Genomic DNA, 20,570 nt, shown 5'->3' on the forward strand with positions numbered 1-20,570 from the left:
TAGCGATCATATGTTTGTAATGAATAGCTTAATCATATAGTGAATTAGTACATACCACTGAGGTTAGCTGCATTACAGTTGAGAGTTTTTCATCCAGTTCATCAATTTCTCCAACTGCAGTAAGCTTTACCAAAGTGAATATGTTAAATGGTTTAGTACCCTCTACTGGTAAGATATGACTGTTATATATCTTCATAACGCTTTCATAAACTTTCTTGGAATCTTTAATGCGTGGAAATAAAAGTGGTGTCGGCATTGTAGATGAACAAAGGGACATAATCAGCATCAATTTTGTTCGGATCATTTTATCATCTGTAAAATCTGAAAAGCAGAGTAAATTGAAAGATAGTTGGTTTGTTTAGTTTCAAATTAATAAATTCTTCCTTTGACTAAACAGATTAAGCCATTAGCTGAGTCATAATATATTATTTTCAACGTTACAAAATATGTTGTTATTTTCAACGTTAAAGATTAGGTTGGAATGTGATAATTCAAAAAGTAGGAAAGGAAAATAAAACATTTAAAACGCTTACCCTTTATCGTCTTTATATCATTCCAAAGAAATCATCAAAATTTCATAATAAAATACTACGATGAAGAAAAGAAATTTCACCACAATTGTAAATATACTCTATAAAACCTGCGGACTCTTATTTCAGATAAACTATGTCACACAGCAGAGGCTCTACTTTGGGTCTACATCGTATTTTTAAACATATAACTTTACTGAACAACGACCTTTCAAAGTCATATTATACCAAACTCGTGTCAGATATATCGCAATGTCACTTCGCATTGTCGAGTGTCGTATTGCATTGTCGCTATGATATTTCGTATTGTCGCGATGTCACTTCGTATTGTCGCGATGTCACTTCGCGTTGTACTATGTCGACCCTGCAAATGCGACGGCGACATTATCAATCAGTCTATGTTATCAGTCAGTCAGTCAGTCAGTAGGAAAATATCCGACAATTATCAGTATAACTAGTTAAAATTTTAGTTAATAGATAATAGAAAAGAAACGCAATTAAAAAGTTCCAAACCATGCGATAATTAACATTTAGAGTATATTCATAATGGTTGAGGAATATTGTAAGCGTCTTATTGTCAAGTATCTGTATGTGTACGTCAAAATTTAACAGTTTTAAAAATGTCACTAACGTGATTCCGTACTAAAGAGATTTACAACAAATTAATAGTTAATAAATATGATATACCTGCGATAATATGGTTGTCAGTATAGACTCTTATAAATTGATAAATTGGCATCTCGTATGAAAATATTTATGGTAAATATAAGTATTCAAGTGTATCATACATGTGTTCATATTTGTGTTCACATCTAATGCATACTATATGCCTGATGACTGAATAAAATCTTGAAAATCTTGTAACAAGTTGTTTTCTTGTATTCTTTTTGTTTAGAAAAAGTTTCAAATGTGGAAAATTGCATGGTTCAGACCCTGTTCCGACTTTCCTATAATATTAATGGTGTATAATTTTATGTAGTTTTGAAGTCTAATCATAAATGACTTGATAAATGAACGGTTTTCTAAATAAAACTTTGATTATTTATTCATCAATAAAATATCACTGTTGGATTTTATCAAAGCCATAAAAAATACACATGCCTGCTTTCTTTGAAATTTTGAACATCTCTAGAAGAATTAATTAAATAAACCACAACAAAGGGAAGTAACTTCGACCGTGCATAATTTGGTTTTAGTCTTATAAGAGTTAACAGCAGTGAAAATCATCGTAACCATAGATACATGTAGTCGTATTATTGTAAAAATACTAAAATAGGTAAACAAAAAACATGTTTAATGCTATGTTTGATTTTTATATCTCTAATATTTCAAGACGAGCTCCAAGGTAAAATGATTCTGTGACGATGCTGCCTTTAACCTTGTGAGAGTTATGCTAATACCATATGTCTTGTCATGATTCTGAAACATTTTTTTATCAATTCAAATATATTTCACATCATAACACTAAAGATAACATCAAGCAGTAAAGACTTTGGAAACGTGTACCACGAGATGCACGGGAGTGTACTACATGATTTACGGAAGTTACTGTACGATGTAAAAAAATAAGAAAGTGTACTGTACGATGCATGGAAGTATACTGTACGATGCACGTAAATGTATTATACGATGAACGGAAGTGAACTATACTATGACTATGTGCGGATTCGAAGTGAACTGTATGATGTACGGAAGCGAACTATTCGATGTACGAAGTGTTACGATGTATAGAAGTGAACTATACGAGGTACAGAAGTGTACTGTACGATGTAGGAATGTGTACTATACGATGTACTGTACGATGTAGGGAAGGAAATGTATAATACGATGTCGGGAAGTGTACTATACAATTTACAGAAGTGTACTAAACGATGGAGGGATGTGTACTATACGAGGTACAGAAATATACTGTACGATGTACGGAATTGAACTATACGATGTACGGAATTGAACTTTACGATGTGCGGAAGTTTACTGTGTGATTTACTGATGTGCACTACAAGATGTAAAGAAGTGTACTTCAAGATGTACGGACGTGTATTACGTGTAAGGGTGTACAAAAGTGTACTACAAGATATACGATATATACATGTACATGTACTTCCAGATATACAGTAGTGTGTAGACTAACCTGGTTCTATATTGCTTTCTTTATTATTCTGGTTAATCGGAAATATCCTCGGATATCAAAGTGATTTAACATAAAACTATATCTACTTAGTTTACGTATCTTGGTGAGTAAAATAAAACAACACAAAAACAGAAATCTATCAAAATTTATATCTGTTTATTTTAAATTCCAAAAGAAAATGTACAAGATACTTTCATACCAAAGGATTGTGAACCAATCAAACTTCTTTTCTCCAAAACAATGTTTATTATCAATGATTATCAAAAGTCGAACAACAAAAACATTGTACATATATATTAAACAATATGGTAAATCAAACTATATCGTCCTTTAAACTTAGTTTACAATAGCATTTCCTTTTCTTTTTATTTCATTACATCGAACTTGTTAACCATTTTTAGAACATTAAATTCCAAAACCACAATATGAATGATGACGTGTTACTTCTAATAGTATAATTTAGAGCCGTTGTCTGTCAGTAAAAGTCATGGCAAAAAGTGATAAATGTACCCACAACCTCTGATATAAGAAATGAATTTTCATTATCAAAAATCTCGTATTTTTCTCGATAACTATGTCAACGTCAAGAAGCCCCATTACACTACACATTCTTCATTGTATTTGTTTTCAGCTTAAATTTACAAGCACTTTAGAAGCGACTTTTATTTCTTAGGCGTGTATTTGAAACAGCAAATTTGTGTGTTTTTTTTTAAATTTGTTTACGCCTTTTTGTAAATGAAAAACTTCTCTTCAATCTGTTTCTGTTTTAAAGATTAGATAAGAAATGATGCCTAAAATATGTTTGTAATGACAGCAATTGGATTTCAGATATCATTCTTCTTTTTCGTTATCTTTTTTTAAAAAAATAACATAATGTTTTAACAATAACATAAACAGTCTATGTCAATAACTTTAAAGTTTAATAAATATTTTTTTGTAAAATGGTTAAAGATTTCAACTCGTCAAAATGTAAAAAAAAACAACAATTGACGGCCCTATGTGCAAAGATTATGAGGGGAAAAAAATAAAACCAAAGAAAATATTTGACTTTTTAACAACTTCACAACCAAATCTAGAATTATCCTTTTCCCTTTTATGCTGTTTGGGACATCTTATCAGCTGACTTCATGTTTGGAGATTCTGTCGGTTTACTGATGTATCTTTGCTGGTGCTCGAAGAATCGTTTTGTTTCACCACACACAGCGTTGGTGCACATTGGACATCGAAGAACATTCTGTGCTGAACAAGATCGTCCCGAATCTAAGTGATCCTTTACAATATTAGCTAAAGCCTGGTAAAATAATACAAGAGAGATAAAAGTCAAAGTGTCAGTATCTTAACAAGTACATATTTAATCAATTAAAATCATGATTAACATGTAATATTCTATAATCATTTTCAAATTTAACAGTTAACTACAAAACAATAGAGAGGTACATTTGTATAAAAATAATTTTTGTATACTACTCAAAAACAAACATTTCTTGAGAAAATTTATTACTTTTCTTAATTCATTTTTTTTTATGAACTGATTCATAGAGCAAAGAATTAAAGATTTTTTCAGATAAATGAATAAACCAGATCACCATACAGTTGGTACAATATGTAACTTTTGTTGAGGAAACAAAAAATAACATTTGACTGGGGAAGAACCACCCATGAAATCTACATTATTTAACTTGTTGTAATAATATAAATAATCATCATCTTGTCATAGAAACTACAGTAACCTTCTATAAAGACCACTAAATAGACTAAGGTGGTCTTAATTGCAGGGTGGTCTCACTTGTGGATATTCTTAACATTGCTTATATATGTTATGACCATGGTCAGTTTTAGTTATCTGGTATGAACAAACAATATGTATCTTAACTTTCAAATACAATGTACTTCTATAAACGTATGTTATAATATTTAATCTGATGACAGCAAAACATATTTCTGAAGAAATTTACATGTTAATCATTACAGACAGAAAATCAATAGAATAATAAACAAACACTTACATTGATGAAGATAGGATTTCCATTGGGAGCCCCTGATCTGCGGATATTAGCACCAAGCTGCAATATCAAATAACACAGTTACATGCAATTGTTTAATTAAATATTTTCAAAATAATTGTGATGATGGTAATTGTACCTTTTACTTAATGATAGTGGTAATTGTACCTTTTACTTTGTGATAGTGGGAATTGTACCTTTTACTTTGTGATAGTGGGAATCATGTCTTTTACTTAATGATAGTGGTAATTGTACCTTTTACTTAATGATAGTGGTAATTGTACCTTTTACTTAATGATAGTGGTAATTGTACCTTTTACTTAATGATAGTGGTAATTGTACCTTTTACTTCATGATAGTGGTAATTGTACCTTTTACTTTATGATAGTGGGAATCATGTCTTTTACTTAATGATAGTGGTAATTGTGTCTTTTACTTTGTGATAGTGGTAATTGTGTCTTTTACTTAGTGATAGTGGTAATTGTGTCTTTTACTTAATGATAGTGGTAATTGCATCTTTTACTTTGTGATAGTGGGAATTATGTCTTTTACTTAGTGATAGCAGTAATTATGTCTTTACTTAATGATAGTGGTAATTGCATCTTTTACTTTGTGATAGTGGGAATTATGTCTTTTACTTAGTGATAGTGGTAATTATGTCTTTTACTTAATGATAGTGGTAATTGTGTCTTTTACTTTGTGATAGTGGTAATTATGTCTTTTACTTTGTGATAGTGGTATGTTCAACCCTTGTCTATTATATAATTCTACAACTTGGTTTAAATTTAATACCACACCAACACTATAAGAGTATTTAGGTAATATTGCAACTTTCCAGCATTGCATGTGGAGGAATATTTGATGCAACACAGTTCTGTATCTTACTTCAACTACCAGTGAGTCCTAAGTAGAACCATCATCCTTCCATAATTAACCTAGCTGTCTGGATTTCTCACTCAGGAAATGTTGTATAAAGGTGAAGCCATGTTTCTTTATATAACACTTGTACTGTATAGTTCTAGGAAACAGTCTCAAAAGTGGTTGGAAAGATGCTAAAAGCTTCCTTCACAATCAAGTTTAAATAAACAATGTTTACAATACAAGAAAGTATAACCAGTATACAATACCTCCTCCCCTAGACCTTTTGCGTATTCTAGATCCAGTTCAAACAATGTCTCTATATGGTCACTTGTAAATGCTATTGGCACCAAGATGATGTTCTTCTTATCCCTAGCAACCAAACCTTTGATGGCATCATCTGTCTGTGGTGATAACCATGGCAACGGGCCTACCTGTAAATATTATATCAATGCCATGACTGTAACTATTATATTAATGGCTTTTATGATTATTTCAAAAATATTTTTTTTCTTAAAATCTATAATTATGATCATGGATTAAGGACCAACACTGTAATTGTTATACGACAACTTTCTAGCTTTACTGGTTAAGGAAGACCTCGGTTACCTCTTTGTGCATCGATTCAGGCACGAAAAAGGGCACCTGAGTAGACCCACCAACGTTCTGTAAGCTAGCTGGAAAGATTCCTCACATGAAAGAATCTACAATCCCTGGCAAGATTTAAACCTACAGCGTTGAGGAGCATGTGGTATGAACCATACCAAATGGGGTTACATTGATCTACTGGTATATGACAAGATATAAGAATTAATGTGAAGGAGGAATCAAGATAAGTACCTTTGATTGCCAGACTAGCCGGTATGGATGTGAGTTACCCAACTCTTCCATCACAGCTAACACAGTAGCACCAACTTCTGTAGAGTATGGGTCTCCTCGATTCTGACTCTAAAATTTATTTAAAGCTAAATTACATTGTATGATTTTAAAAATATTTTTTGAACTTCCCTAAGAGTCTATTCTTCAAGTTATTTTATTTGTAAGAAACAAATGTCTCTTTTATCTTACAGGAATTCTTTACAGTCATGTCTTTTTTACCTTAACCTGTATTGTAGGGTTATGGGTACATACAGAGTTACATTTGGGAACACTAAAACTTTGACATAATTTATTGAATGACACCATAGTTTGGCCTTTAGTAAAATAACTCTAAAATATAAAAAACAATTTGAGCCGCGTCAGTCCTCTCAGTCTGATCAGGATCCATGCTGTTCACTATCAGTTTCTCTACTTGTAATAGAGTTGGTAAGCGAACAGCATGGATCCTGATCAGACTGCGCGGATGCGCAGGCTGGTCTGGATCCATGCTGGTTGCAAACCCATTATGTTGGTTTTGTCATGACGCGGCTCATTTTGTTACTGAATTTATCTCAATAAAACATCATTACCTTATGGGTTTTTTTTCCAAGTTTTTTTAATGTTCTCATGCATGAGAATATGAGAAACCGACATAAATAATATAAGAGATAAGCAGGCAACAATCATAAACACTCCATGAAGGTCTCACTTAAAATAATTCTGCAAAATCCATAAGGAAACAATTTACAAACAGAAATTAATAGTCTACAGTTACATGATAAATCAAAACAATTGTCTACAAAACAAAATATATGTCAGAAATACATAATAATTAATTCAGAATTAAATATACATTCAGTAAAGTTAAAATTTAATTAACCTTAAGAGGTAGGGAATGTGCTGAAAACAGGATAACAACTTCATCTCTAACTTCTTCCGGAAATTTCTCCAATTCTGCACGTATATGATCAGCATGTGTCTATAAAATATTAAAACAAAAACTTTATTAAAACATTATAACTCCATAACTCCCTCCCACCCCCCACAAAAAAAAAATTATATCGGTAAACAATAATTTTTAAGCAATAAATTTGATTAATATATTGGCAATAAGTGAAGTGAAAGTTGAGTAAATTACATAAACATCAAAACACAAGTGCAGTGGAAAAAAAACATGTATGTTTTATAAAGAAAATTTTTTAATGATAAAATTGGGTTGTTAATTAGTTATCATGCAAAATAAAATGTTTTTAAAGAACTTGTAGTTAATGCTTTTAATTATTGTGTGTTAAGACCTTCCTGTACGCAAAAAGTCCGGTTTCCAAAAATCTCCCTCCCAACAGACTCAATCTACCTACTTTTAGGGTCAAATCTCCCTACTTGGCACCAGAAAAAGTTCACATGTATGTATTGCATGAAAACCAAACTTTTGAATCAATATAAATACAAAACAAATATATTTTATATGAATATTTTAAACAGTTAATCTGACTCTACTATAAAACTAGTATGATCCTTAAAATGCTCTACTAAGTGACAATTGTAACAATTATTAGTTAATCTCTATACATGTTCAAGAGTATGAACATTTACCAGTATATATGATGACATTATCAATATTTTCATTTGTTATATACATTTTTCTTAGTTTATAACCACATTTGACCTAGTTTTTAACCTAGTTATTAACTTCTTTGATCTTCTGTTCTATTTAATGATAACAAGGTTTTAATCAATTTTGACATTATGATGCAATATTTTTATGATGACCCTTGCTTGATCTTATTCAAGATATCATAAACACATTACATTCTTACAAAGTTTTATAAGTATTCAATCAAAACTGACTTACAGAGTCTTAAGAAGGTTATCATGTGATATGACAGGGTGACCTAGATTTTGGCCTCTGGAGACCTGTTTTTCAACTTGACCCAGATTTCATATTTACACATGTTAGTTTAAAAATGTGGATTGTAGAGCTTTTCAGTTTTTTATTCCTTAACGGCTGTGCATGTACTCCATTACTTTAACAATGTAAATAAATATGAATATAGAAGTAAACTCCAGTGTTTTATCAAGAAACGCAAACATTTTCATCAGGTATAGTTGTTTATAGCAGGTGTCTTTAACAAGACATCTATGATAATTATACCTTTATAAGTCCTTTATTTGTTGGCCACCTGTCAATACTGCTCCACGCTATCTGACTTACAGAGCTTCGATTTCGATAATGTCTATAAATAGCATTCATACTACTTCCTGTTGTAGAACAACTGTATTGTGGGTACTGAGTGAAAGCTATACCTCTCGTAACACCATCACTGCAGATAAACAATATGAATTGATATTCAGTACACAAATTATGACTCACCAAAGATTAATGACCAGTCACCAAACTTTAATCATACTAAGATTTCTTTTTTTATCAAATGTTAAAAAAATTAACATTTTTTGTGCTTTTTTTTTTAAATTTACAATGATTCATCCCACTTTTTGTTAAATTAGACATAAAAGTTATATGTTCAAAAGTACACATCATTAAACAAAATATACCCAGGTATATAAAATATACCCAGTAATATATATATTAACATTAATAATTTAATATTAACAGGTACATATATTGATGGATTTATTATCTACCGCTACAGCATATTAATGGCGTTATCAATATAATCTACTTTGTAGCCAGTTGCGGATACTGTAAATAAATATACATACCTGATATACCTTAAATAAAAAATGTTTCAAACAAGAGGGCCATGATGGCCCAGAGGTTGCTCACCTGTATATAGGCCCCCAGAGCGGGGCCAGTTTAAACCCCATGGCTTTTATTTGAACAAACTTGGAAGACACCCATTAGAAGATGTTTCATGATGTTAAGTTTTTGCTACACACATATAATGAAAAACAATGACCTCTGCCCTTCTGCTGCCCTCCCCCCCCCCCCCCCCGCAGGGCCAATTTTGACCCCAGGGCTTTTATTTGAACAAACTTGGTAGACACCCACAAGAAAATGTTTCATGCTAGACATCTAACCTCTGGCTCATTGGGTTTTTAAAAAGGATTTTTTAAGTTTTTACTATACACATATAGTTAAAAACAATGACACCTCTGGGGCGGGGCCAATTTTGACCCAAGGGCTTTTATTTGAACAAACTTTGTAGACACTCACTAGAAGATGTTTCATGCTTAATATCTAAACTCTAGCTATTTGGGTTTTTTCAAAGAAGATTTTTTTTAAGCTTTTGCTATACACATATAAGGAAAATCAATGACCCCTGGGGCGGGGCCAATTTTGACCCCAGGGCTTTTATTTGAACAAACTTTGTAGACACCCATTAGAACATGTTTCATGCTAAATATCTAAGCTCTAGCTCTTTTGGTTCTTTAAAAGAAGATTTTTTTAAGTTTTTGCTATACACATATAAGGAAAATCAATGACCCCTGGGGCAGGGCCAATTTTGACCCCAGGGCTTTTATTTGAACAAACTTTGTAGACACCCATTAGAACATGTTTCATGCTAAATATCTAAGCTCTAGCTCTTTTGGTTCTTTAAAAGAAGATTTTTTAAGTTTTTACTATATGCATATAGGGAAAATCAATGACCCCCTGGGGCGGGGCCAATTTTGACCCCAGGGCTTTTATTTGAACAAACTTGGTAGACACTCACTTGATGATGTTTCATGCCAAATATCTAGGCTCTAGCTCTTTGGTTTTTTTAAAAGAAGATATTTAAAGTTTTTTCTTTTGGTTGCCATGGCAACCAGAGTTCTGCATGGAATTAAATTCTTTGAACGATTTTTAAAGGTGATCACCAAAGGAACATTCTTGTGAAGTTTGGATGAAATTGGCTTAGTGGTTTATGATGAGATGTCATTTAAAGTAAAAGTTTACGGACGGACGCCGGACGAAAAGCGATCACAAAAGCTCACCCTGTCACTTTGTGACAGGTGAGCTAATAAAAAAAATTAAAAATTGATCATCTTTCTCAGAAGTAAACACTAGCTTATAATGAATTTATTTTTCAAATCATCAAAAATGTTTTTATAATTTACCTTTCCATTTGCTCAATGGCATCTTCTGTAAGAGGGTTCACATATCTGAATCCAATATAGAACTTATGTGGTGCTGTAAAAAACAGGTAAACAATTAAATTAAAGTTATACATGTATATTTTAAATAAATATTAAATTTTGACAAATGCTTCACAAGGACTGTATACTTTACTTTTCTTTAAACATCAAAATGGATTATTTAAAGAAAACTTTTCTTGTGGAAGTTAAACTTATATGTACATGCAAAACCAAAATAAGCTATTCTTTAAACTTAAGACACATTAAGTGTAAAATTCAGAAAAAAAAAATATGTTCAGATATTCGACAAAAAAAAACCACCTTCAATAATGCCTGAGACAACATATATCTATTTCCATGTGAATATCATGAATACCATGTTAAGGTGACAACGGAGTCAATTATCACTGAAAATAACTAAAATGAGATTTTTTGCTTAGTATATTTATCAACCTTTTCTGAACACATTCGTGATTTAATTTTGGAAGCAGTTAGTCCAAAAAATGTGTTTTTAAACGTTTTAAAACGGTACCTGTACCATTTTTATCTGCTATCGCGTAACCTGTCAATTATCGATAACGCTCCGCCCCCTGTTGAGGCATCAATGAGGGAAATCGGTAGTTCCATATATGCGTGAATTACCGGTCCATACTGGTCCATACTACTCGTAATTCGTGTATCGTACAAATACCGTACATCTTTTATGAATATCGTCTACCTTTTATTTAGCCTTCTTTTATAAAATAAGAAATTGTCGGCCAATGTACGTAACATAATGTATGAAACATAAATAATTAATCATAGCGACAAATCGCACGACCACGGGGTTGATTAAAAATATAGTTGCTAAAATATCCATAATGTGTGAAAATAATTTGTCTGTCCCGTTAATCTGATTGATATTACATTGAGTTTATGGACTTTTGTACGGATTCAAGGGCTTGCTTTACATTCAACCTCGTTTTCTAACAATGTCAAGTAAAACAACAACAAAAACAGACAACATTGTTTATGTGAACGCCTTGTGGTAAGGTGTCCCTGACAAATTTCTAAACCATTTTAGGTTGTCTAAGGATGATTATTTCTCTATTCATGGTGGCATATTTCTGCCACCAGATAACCTGATAACAAACTAGTTAATTAAGAGGTTAACTAGTTACGTAACTAGTTAATTTTTTCAATAAAGAAAAGATCATAACGGGAAATAAATGCATGTTAGTGCCTGCAACTGGCATCCTTTTATTATATTATCATCTTAAAATTAAGAGGTTAACTAGTTACGTAACTAGTTAACCTCTTAATTAACTAGTTAGTTAGCAGGTTATCTGGTGGCAGAAATATGCCACCATACTCTATGAATCAATAAAAAAAGATAATAAAATAAATTATCAGTGAATGCTTTGAATAAATTGTTCGCTAGTAAATTGAACACAGTACTAATAAACCTGGGAGAAAGTTTGGAATTTATTGTATATCCCAGTAGAAACTGGATCTCCATGCCGTGCATGGATGCTTTTCATGATAATAGAAGTCAAGAAGGTCAGATCATAATGATCGAGTGATACCTTTTATTTCTATTAAAATATGTGAAGCATTTATATCAATTTGGAGGAAAAAATATATAATATCCCGTTCTTATTTGTACATCTACCGTGGACTTTAAAAGACTGTCAGAAGCTCAGTTTTTTTGTAATTTTAATTTATATTTTAACGGAAATTCATACACGAATACACAGATAGAGTGACACTGGTATAATATAATAATAATGCTGATGATAATAATAATAAACTTCAAATGTGAAACAATTAAATACCCCGCTAGCGGTGCACAAATACGTCCCATTTCCCCCCACCGAGTGCCTCAAATTTTACCGAAAGTCACGTGACATGTGCGACCGATACCAGACTGACGGTAAATCACGTTAAGATTTGAAGAAATTTCTGTTATAAACTGATATTAATCAGCAACTTTTTAATTGGTCAGATGTCACTGGGTCATAAAATGTTGTTAGAGTATGTTACCGCAACTTGTGACCCTCTCTGGTGCGATATTTGTGTATTATGCAATTATTTAGCGTGAAACGTAGGGGTTCGAGAGAGAACAGCCGATTTATGACACTTCGTTTGATGCGTGTCGGACTAACTTTGAATCGGTATAACTTTTTTAATAATCAAGCAATTAACATGCGGTTTAAAGCACATGAAAGGGAATTCATTTACGGAGGGAACCGTGTCAGGGATTTTTGTTCGCTCAATCAGCGACTTAATTATCTTTAATTACGTAATATGTATGGTGAAAAAAGTCGCATAAAATGTTTGACGTTACGTAATATTTTTTTGGGAAAAGATAGAAAAAATTTGAGACACGGTTCCCCAGATATTATAAGTATGTTTATTTTCCGAAAGTTTGATGACAAAAAGATAAAAAATGACTTTGATATGACGATTTAAAATTTTAGGATTTTTATTAAAAATCAAATCATTTACAAAGGCATTTTTTTCAAATATGTTATTTTTTATGATGATCAACGACATTTAATGCGCAAAGATTAAATAAATAACAATTTTTACTAAAATAAGTTGGTTTAAATGACATTTATGTGATTACCACGGAAAGTGTCTGTTGTCACCTTAACACCAGTAAGTTCCATAATAACTCTAATCAAGTATTATATGCCATCATAAGAAACCCCATGCTCGAGTATACTTAACTCATACATAACTTTGAAGCTCTTAGAATGTAACTTTTAATGAACAAAATCACAAACATAGTAATTTTGAGTATCAAATTTATACCTTAACCTGCTGGAACCAAAAGTATAAATCTGCCTTTACGACCAGTTTAGAGTCCGACCAGTTTGCACATCCATGCAGTCTGACCAGCCTCTAGACTGTTGGCAGCTTATTTATTTTATATTTTGATATTGAAAACCTTTAAAGGGACTCCACTGAGATTTTTTGACATGATTGGACTGAAAATATTTTTTCCAGATAAATGTTCCATTTGATGTAAGTTTAGACCTGTAATCTTTGTGCAAAATTTAAGATCATTCACACACTTTGTTTTTCCATAATTATTCAAATTGTAAAAAATGACCCAAAATGAAAAAGCGTTTAAATGCTTTTCACTCAAATCGAGCTAAGAAAAGCATAAAATTATGATTTTCAATTTATTTCAAAGAATATTTCTTAACTATCTTTGCATATATTTCTGTTTAAAGTGCCCCAGCTCATTTATGTAAGGAATGCTAATGTTATGTTTTTAGGCTTTTAAACCTCAGTGGAGTCCCTTTAAGCTTGTTATGGACTGTTCTAAAGTCAAATCTGGACGCGTCTGTTGCACAAAGTCAGCAGGTAAAAGGTTAACGAAAACAATTGTATCATATGATATGTTGTACGAGATATATGTCTGTACCTGTTTGTGGACTAATCTTATCTAGTATATCAACCATTCCCTGTCCTTGAAGTGTCGTCCATTTCTTGATGGGAGAACCTCCACCAATCTCATGATACTGTTTCTGTATACTAGGTGTCCGTCTGCTTGCTATAACTGGCCCTAGTTTACTGTTAATCATAATATTTAGTAATCAACAATTATGCAATGTCAAAAACAAGAAACCTAACTGAGCCAATACTGTTGACCTCAGTTAATTCAAACTCAGTTCATTCAAAAGAAGATAAAATTGTTCCTCAGACTTGTCAATTTTTCATTCAAGGGCAATGATATATATATAATTATATGCGATTTTTCATATACCGATTACACAAATATACATTTACTGAGTTCCTAGGCTCTGGGTGTATACTACTGTTCTAAAAATAAAGATATTTCTATCTATCTTAAACATAAACAGACATTTTGGTAGAACAATCAACAATTCCTCAATTACTGTAGCTCAAAGCTGCTTTGCTTCCTAACATGAAAACATTGAAAGTTCCAGGCAGGATTAAACCACCAGGTCAGGGGTTCAAGAGAGTGTTATTTCTGATGATGAAGCTTTCAAAGTTTCTTCTTTTTCTTTATTCTTTTTAAAGCAGCACGCCTCCAGATATGTCTTAATTTTCATGCAAATTTTGAAAATGTAATGAAAAGCAAAATATTGTTTAGTGAACTTGACACATTGCAATCGGCACTTATAATCGACGTAAATTACTAAAAAGAGGTCAAAATATGCAAAAATAACCCCTACTGCGTTACTAACGCAGTAGATATATGGTAATAAATACTGCAAAAATTAGTCATTAATTGCACATAAGATATAAATTATCACTTGAATCTTTAATATTTTTACTTTTCTTAAAATCTTAGAACATATTCCCCAAGTTTAATTTTCTTGAAATATTTTGGCTCATCCGGAGGCATGCAGCTTTAAATTCTTTCCTATACATGTAATTCTCAACAAGAAATGGAAAAAACTTCATATGACCTTTATTTCATGTAGGTCTTATGTTGCAAAAAAAATAAAATAAACAGCTTTATTAAATCTACACAATTGAAGAACTTAAACAAAACAAACCTTTGTGCAGGCAGTTGTATAAGATCCCTATCTTTAAACAAATTCAACAAAAAGTCATGGACTTCATCTAACGTCTCTGGACCACCCATATTCAACATCAAAATCCCAGTCTTTGCTTTGCTGTTCAAAAGAAAGAATTAATTCTCAATATAATCAGAAGATCAAATTTCATTTCACCTGTCAATATGATATCATACAACAAACTATCAAAAATTTTAATTCAGTTTCACCTATAAATATTTTACAATGTACTATAATGTTTTTTTATTTCACCTATCAATATTGTACACCTTACTATCAAAATAAATTTGATGAATAAAATAACATGGCATTGTCATTCTTTTTACTGAAAAATAAATTGACTCTTTCTCATACAAATCAGCCATTTTAAATCTGCTTATTTTACTACAAACATGTCATTATACACGGGGGTGGAACCCCATATGAATCTCAAAAATGAGCATCAGTAAAAATGATATGTGAATTTCCGCTGCACCAGATGTGAAGCATAACAACAGATGTGACTGGAAAAATAGGTCGATCGCAGGGTAAGTTTTCATCTTTTTAAATATTTATATAAAATTCAATCCTTATTTTAAGAAAATCGAAATGTGATTCTACCCTCCTGACTCTCCTCTATACTACCCTTTGTTGTTTTGGATTTCTATGCAGTCTTTATCGAGATATTCTTTCCGTCGTGGGTTCTGGCGTGTCCAAAATATGCAATGTGAATGAAGAAAATGTCACTAAACGGCCTAAAACAGAAATTTTACGAAAACTCACTACAGGTCGATGCTAAACATTCAAACAAATCCTGGTTTAAACATTTATTGAGATTTGGCTACATACAAGGGAATCGCTGCTCAAAATTCCATTTGAGCTCCAGATGTGCTGAAGAGATTAATATGTGCATAACATAGAAAATAAGCAACATAATTACGCATCACTAAAATACAGCAATCTAGAATTTATTCTATTGTGTATCATTCTGTAATAAATACTATTAACCGAAGTAGACACATTTTCACGAGACGAGCTTGAATAACATAGTATCCATATAGAAAGAGATATAAGACATTCTGCATAGAAAGGTTTTGAAAATACGTAGATATGGTGGGAAGGCCTTGCTTATTTTGACTTATTGACGTCGTGTGTACTGCAATCTTTCCCTTTTTATGCCACCATGCATTAATTAATTAATTAATTAATTAATTATTCACTCGACTGCACTGTCTGCTTAATAGGGGAGTAATGTGAAGCGTGTTTGAATTTGTTATGATGCTGTAAGAAAGTAAGTGATAAACTTCAAAAAAAAGATCAAATTTATTTTCCACATCAAGAAACGTCCCTGCAGAATATTTACATGGTTCACTTCATGCCCACAGTCGCAATTATGGGTCAATGCCTATCTGAATTTTATCCCTGCTCTGTAATTCTTTGAATGGTTTTAAAGAAACTTTAACATATCTTAACCGTATTGAGCGGACATGCGTAGCTCATAATGCACATAGATTGTTTCCTGAAAATGTTCATGTACGCAAAAATATCACTAAACTTATTCTCCGCTTTATAACTATTATTTCAGTGGGAACTGTAAATTATAAACACTTTCGTAATTCGTATCTTTTCTTTTGTTATTTTTTTTCCAGGAAAATGGGTCGTTTTCTAGGCACAAGAAAGAAAGGTTTAAAACTTTCAAGAATAAAACGTCACATGTATCGTGAAAAGAGGAAGTCATCAGCGCTTACATCTCCTTTTTCGCCTTTTAAATTGTCCCCATGTGTCAAAAGATTCCGCGTATCGCAGACTCCAAAGTCCAAGAATTTACCAGAAAGTGCACGTATTACTTTTTTTCCAATTCAAAGGAAAAACGCTTAATATTCAATTCACAACTATTAAGTCCCATTATTATTATGATTATTATAGAAACGGCAAAAGCCGTCCATATGGCAAATACGCCGAAAATAACAGGGACGGCATAAGCCGTCCCTATGACAGTGAAAAGGTTAATTTATGGAGAGAAGCCAATCATAAATTGAAATTTTATGTTTATTAAAATTCTCATTTCTGTTTATCATGCGATAAAACAGTTATAATATATCGAACTCTACTATTATGAAGAAATATCATGACCTGGGGCGGCATCTCGGGTTTCAGACAATGTTCGCAGCCCATATTCTGTAAAGTAAACCTTCGATGTCGCATCAGGCCATGATATTTACACATAACAGTCTGTCGATATAACTATAACTTGATATATAGATATTTTTATGAATGTAAACATTATTATTTAGAAACATATTATATGACACGATAGCTTTACAAAGTTCAATACGTTCAGTTTGGTTTGTCCAAGTTACATATTATTTATTAGTGAATTGTTTATCATAAGAGAACTATCCGCTCTCCGTCAACATTTTCATGTACTCGGGCCTCTTAGTGTATCTAATGCTAGCATAAGCTAGTAAGCTCTGTCACTGTGGTAATCAAACACACTCATGTTACAATTGAACTTCCAGCCAAAGCTGCAAAACCTATATTGTTTCTATAGATTGGCTATTCAATGATTATATGGAAGTGGTCCGTTGTTTTGTAGATGGTTTTCTACATCACTTATGAATCTCTTAAGCACATCTGGAGCTCAAATACAATTTGAGCAGCGATTCCCTTGTATGTAGCCAAATCTCAATAAATGTTTAAACCAGGATTTGTTTGAATGTTTAGCATCGACCTGTAGTGAGATTTCGTAAACTCTCTATTTTTTGAGACCGTTTAGTGACATTTTCTTCATTCACATTGCATGTTTTGGACACACCAGAACCCACGACGGAAAGAATATCTCGATAAAGACTGCATAGAAATCCAAAACAACATTGGGTAATATAGAGGAGAGTCAGGAGGGTAGAATCACATTTCGATTTTCTTAAAAAAAAGGATTGAATTTTATATAAATATTTAAAAAGATGAAAACTTACCCTGCGATCAGCCTATTTTTCCAGTCACATCTGGTGTTATGCTTCACATCTGGTGCAGCGAAAATTCACATATCATTTTTACCGATGCTCATTTTTGAGATTCATATGGGGTTCCACCCCCGTGTTATAAGTCTTACTTTTAATTGCATCTGTTAACAAAAGTTCTAAATAAGTCAAAGATTATCATACATGTTCTGTTAATAAGGAGCCAAGAAGTTTAGAAAATAGAGCCTAATAGCAGTATTCAATTAGTCATGGGTTCAAATCTTAGTCAGGCTGCTCAATTTCCTAACCCATAGCTACTTGACGCCCAAATTTTGGGTCCAATGGTGTCAAACTCTGAGCCAATGTGACTCATTCTTTGTACTCACATGAAATTCAAAGAACAATTTCAAGATAATTAAGGAATATGTTATGGTATAAAAGTGATCACTGATTGGTATGAAAATGTGCTAGTTGCTACCTTAGTAAAGCTGCTGAATTCCATGAGAATGGTCACAGTCTTGAGGGTCCTGTAAGCTGCATAATTTTTTTTACCCTATGACAATATATGTTTTGAATAATCTGTCATTAGTATTGTAATATAAAGATAACCTTAATAAAGGTAGAACTTTCTGAAACAAAATCTTAGTTACCTCTCTGAACTAGCAAACCTTCTGTTCCCATAGTAACAAGATATCAAAGCACAACATTCCTGTCCTTTTTGTCCTCTTAAACTGTGGTTCTGTAATACTGAAAAATGACAAATAATACATGGACAGTTATAATGCTTTCTTCATTATCAGTCACACATATCCTACATGTATCTTAGGTTTATGTTCATAATTTAAATAATCAGTAAACGGGTAGGCTATAAATCTGAAAAGCCAATTTAAGTACTAGATTTGACATTAATATATTTTACACAGTAGAACTTAAATGAGCCGCGCCATGACAAAACCAACATAATAGGTTTGCGAACAGCATGGATCCAGACCACCCTCCGCATCCAGGCCATCTGCTCTTGATCCATGCTGGTTGCAAACCCACTATGTTGGTTTTGTCATAGCATGGCTTAAATCTCTTTGACCACCAGCAGATCTATTGGTGCACTCATTTATATAAAGGACTATTAGAATTTCTTCAAATTTTGAGAAAAAAAAACAGTTAATTATGGAAATTAACTACAAAATTTAGAGTCCATTTATTGTGCTATAACCAGAAAAAAAAACAAGAGCCACTGCAATGCTACCAGTCCATGCTTGACTTTTTCATATTTCTTCAGTTAAAAACACCAGAGGAAGAATATTGTAGTTAAGAATACTTCAAGGAAACACAATTTTGCTGTACAAAATATAATTAAAGTTTCATATTTGACCTTGACAGTCAAGGTCATACTTGAATTATTCAACATGACAGCTAGTGTTGTCATAAGTGTTGTTTTGTCCCAGTAAGTATGACTATGTCAGAATAAAACTTAACATTCTGTTTCATTATAATGAATAACAAAGTTATGACATTCAACAATATGACCTAGATTGTGAAGGTCACTCAAAGGTGAAGGTGCACCAATACAGTATAGGTGATATGGCACTGAAAAAAGGAAAGATAATTTTGGCTAACCTTGGGTGTTGAACTGTTACAAACTTCCAGGTCAAACCACCTCACCTGCTAAAGCTAAGTTCAATTTAACAAAAACTGTGACATAATAGTAATTTGACCTCTAAGGGTCAAGGTTATTGATGAGTGAAGGTCATGATCAATTTGGTCTAATTGAAGATCTTGTCTAAATGATTGAAGACACCAAGATGAAGTATGAAGACAATTAATTCACAAATAACAAAGTTATAGCCAATCAAACAAAATCTAAACTTATATGATGTTGAAGGTCAAACTCAATTATGAGTCAACGTCAAGTTCAGTCTGGTCTACTTGAAGGACTTGTCTAATGGGTTGTTTTTATTTAGAAATAAAAAAACAGGGGCTAATGATTTGTTTTTGGAGCGCAAAGGAAATGGATAGTAGCAATAGCTCTAACTGAACAGCTAAAAACTAAACAAAAACTTGCCTTAATGAAGCTAATAACATTTGGTTATATGTGTAATATGGTCATAGACAGATAGAAAGAGATCTAATTACTAAATAAGATAAAAATACATTATACAAAAAGTAATGTTAACCTTCAGCATACATGTACACATGACGTAATGCATACTTTCAGATATCTATCTGCTTGCTCGACATGTCAGTACAACGCAAGCACACAATGTCTTTACATATAGTATTAAGACTAACTTTGGGTCTGTGACATTTCAGAATAACACAAGTCCCGATTCTAAATGTTACGCAATCAAAATGTTTTACAGGCGACTTTTGCATTCAGTGCTCGTTTGATATGAGTGACAACACAATTCAAAATAAGTGATTATAATTTTGAGTACTAAGATGCAATTACAAAACAAATCAAAAGACATTTACCTGTAAAAATCTGTCTGCATATTTTTGCCATGTTTTTCACCGGAGGTTTGATGTGAACTGACATTTGGTTACTATAAATAGACATAGACATCCCGATACTAAGTTTATTTCCGGGTTTTCCAGGTTTGGTTCCCGGTTTTTAGACCCTTATTAACTTTGAACGC

At 32.3% G+C, this 20,570-nt stretch overlaps 1 protein-coding gene across 1 annotated transcript; it reads right to left on the reverse strand.

Annotated features, from left to right (window-relative positions):
* Positions 1–3,255: 3,255 nt before the first annotated feature.
* LOC132736272 (ferrochelatase, mitochondrial-like) lies at positions 3,256–20,560 on the reverse strand. The gene is made up of 11 exons (XM_060723373.1): positions 20,407–20,560; positions 18,585–18,681; positions 14,975–15,094; positions 13,873–14,021; positions 10,440–10,512; positions 8,533–8,701; positions 7,261–7,359; positions 6,363–6,470; positions 5,792–5,956; positions 4,668–4,724; positions 3,256–3,952 (listed from the first exon to the last, which is right to left on the reverse strand). The coding sequence occupies exons 1-11, from the start codon at positions 20,495–20,497 to the stop codon at positions 3,755–3,757; spliced, it is 1,326 nt and encodes a 441-aa protein (XP_060579356.1). The 5' UTR covers positions 20,498–20,560; the 3' UTR covers positions 3,256–3,754.
* Between the last annotated feature and the right edge of the window lie 10 nt (positions 20,561–20,570).

This window comes from Ruditapes philippinarum, unplaced genomic scaffold, assembly GCF_026571515.1.
Source record: "Ruditapes philippinarum isolate M1 unplaced genomic scaffold, ASM2657151v2 ctg2721_1_1_1_1, whole genome shotgun sequence".
NCBI classification, from domain to species: domain Eukaryota; kingdom Metazoa; phylum Mollusca; class Bivalvia; order Venerida; family Veneridae; genus Ruditapes; species Ruditapes philippinarum.

Coding starts and splice junctions, on each gene's coding strand:
- LOC132736272 (XM_060723373.1), bottom strand. CDS start 20,497: ATGTCTATGTCTATTTATAGTAACCAAATGTCAGTTCACATCAAACCT. Junction 5,957..6,362: donor GGCTAGTCTGGCAATCAAAG/GTACTTATCTTG, acceptor TAATATTTACAG/GTAGGCCCGTTGCCATGGTT. Junction 4,725..5,791: donor CAAAAGGTCTAGGGGAGGAG/GTATTGTATACT, acceptor TTGATATTGCAG/CTTGGTGCTAATATCCGCAG.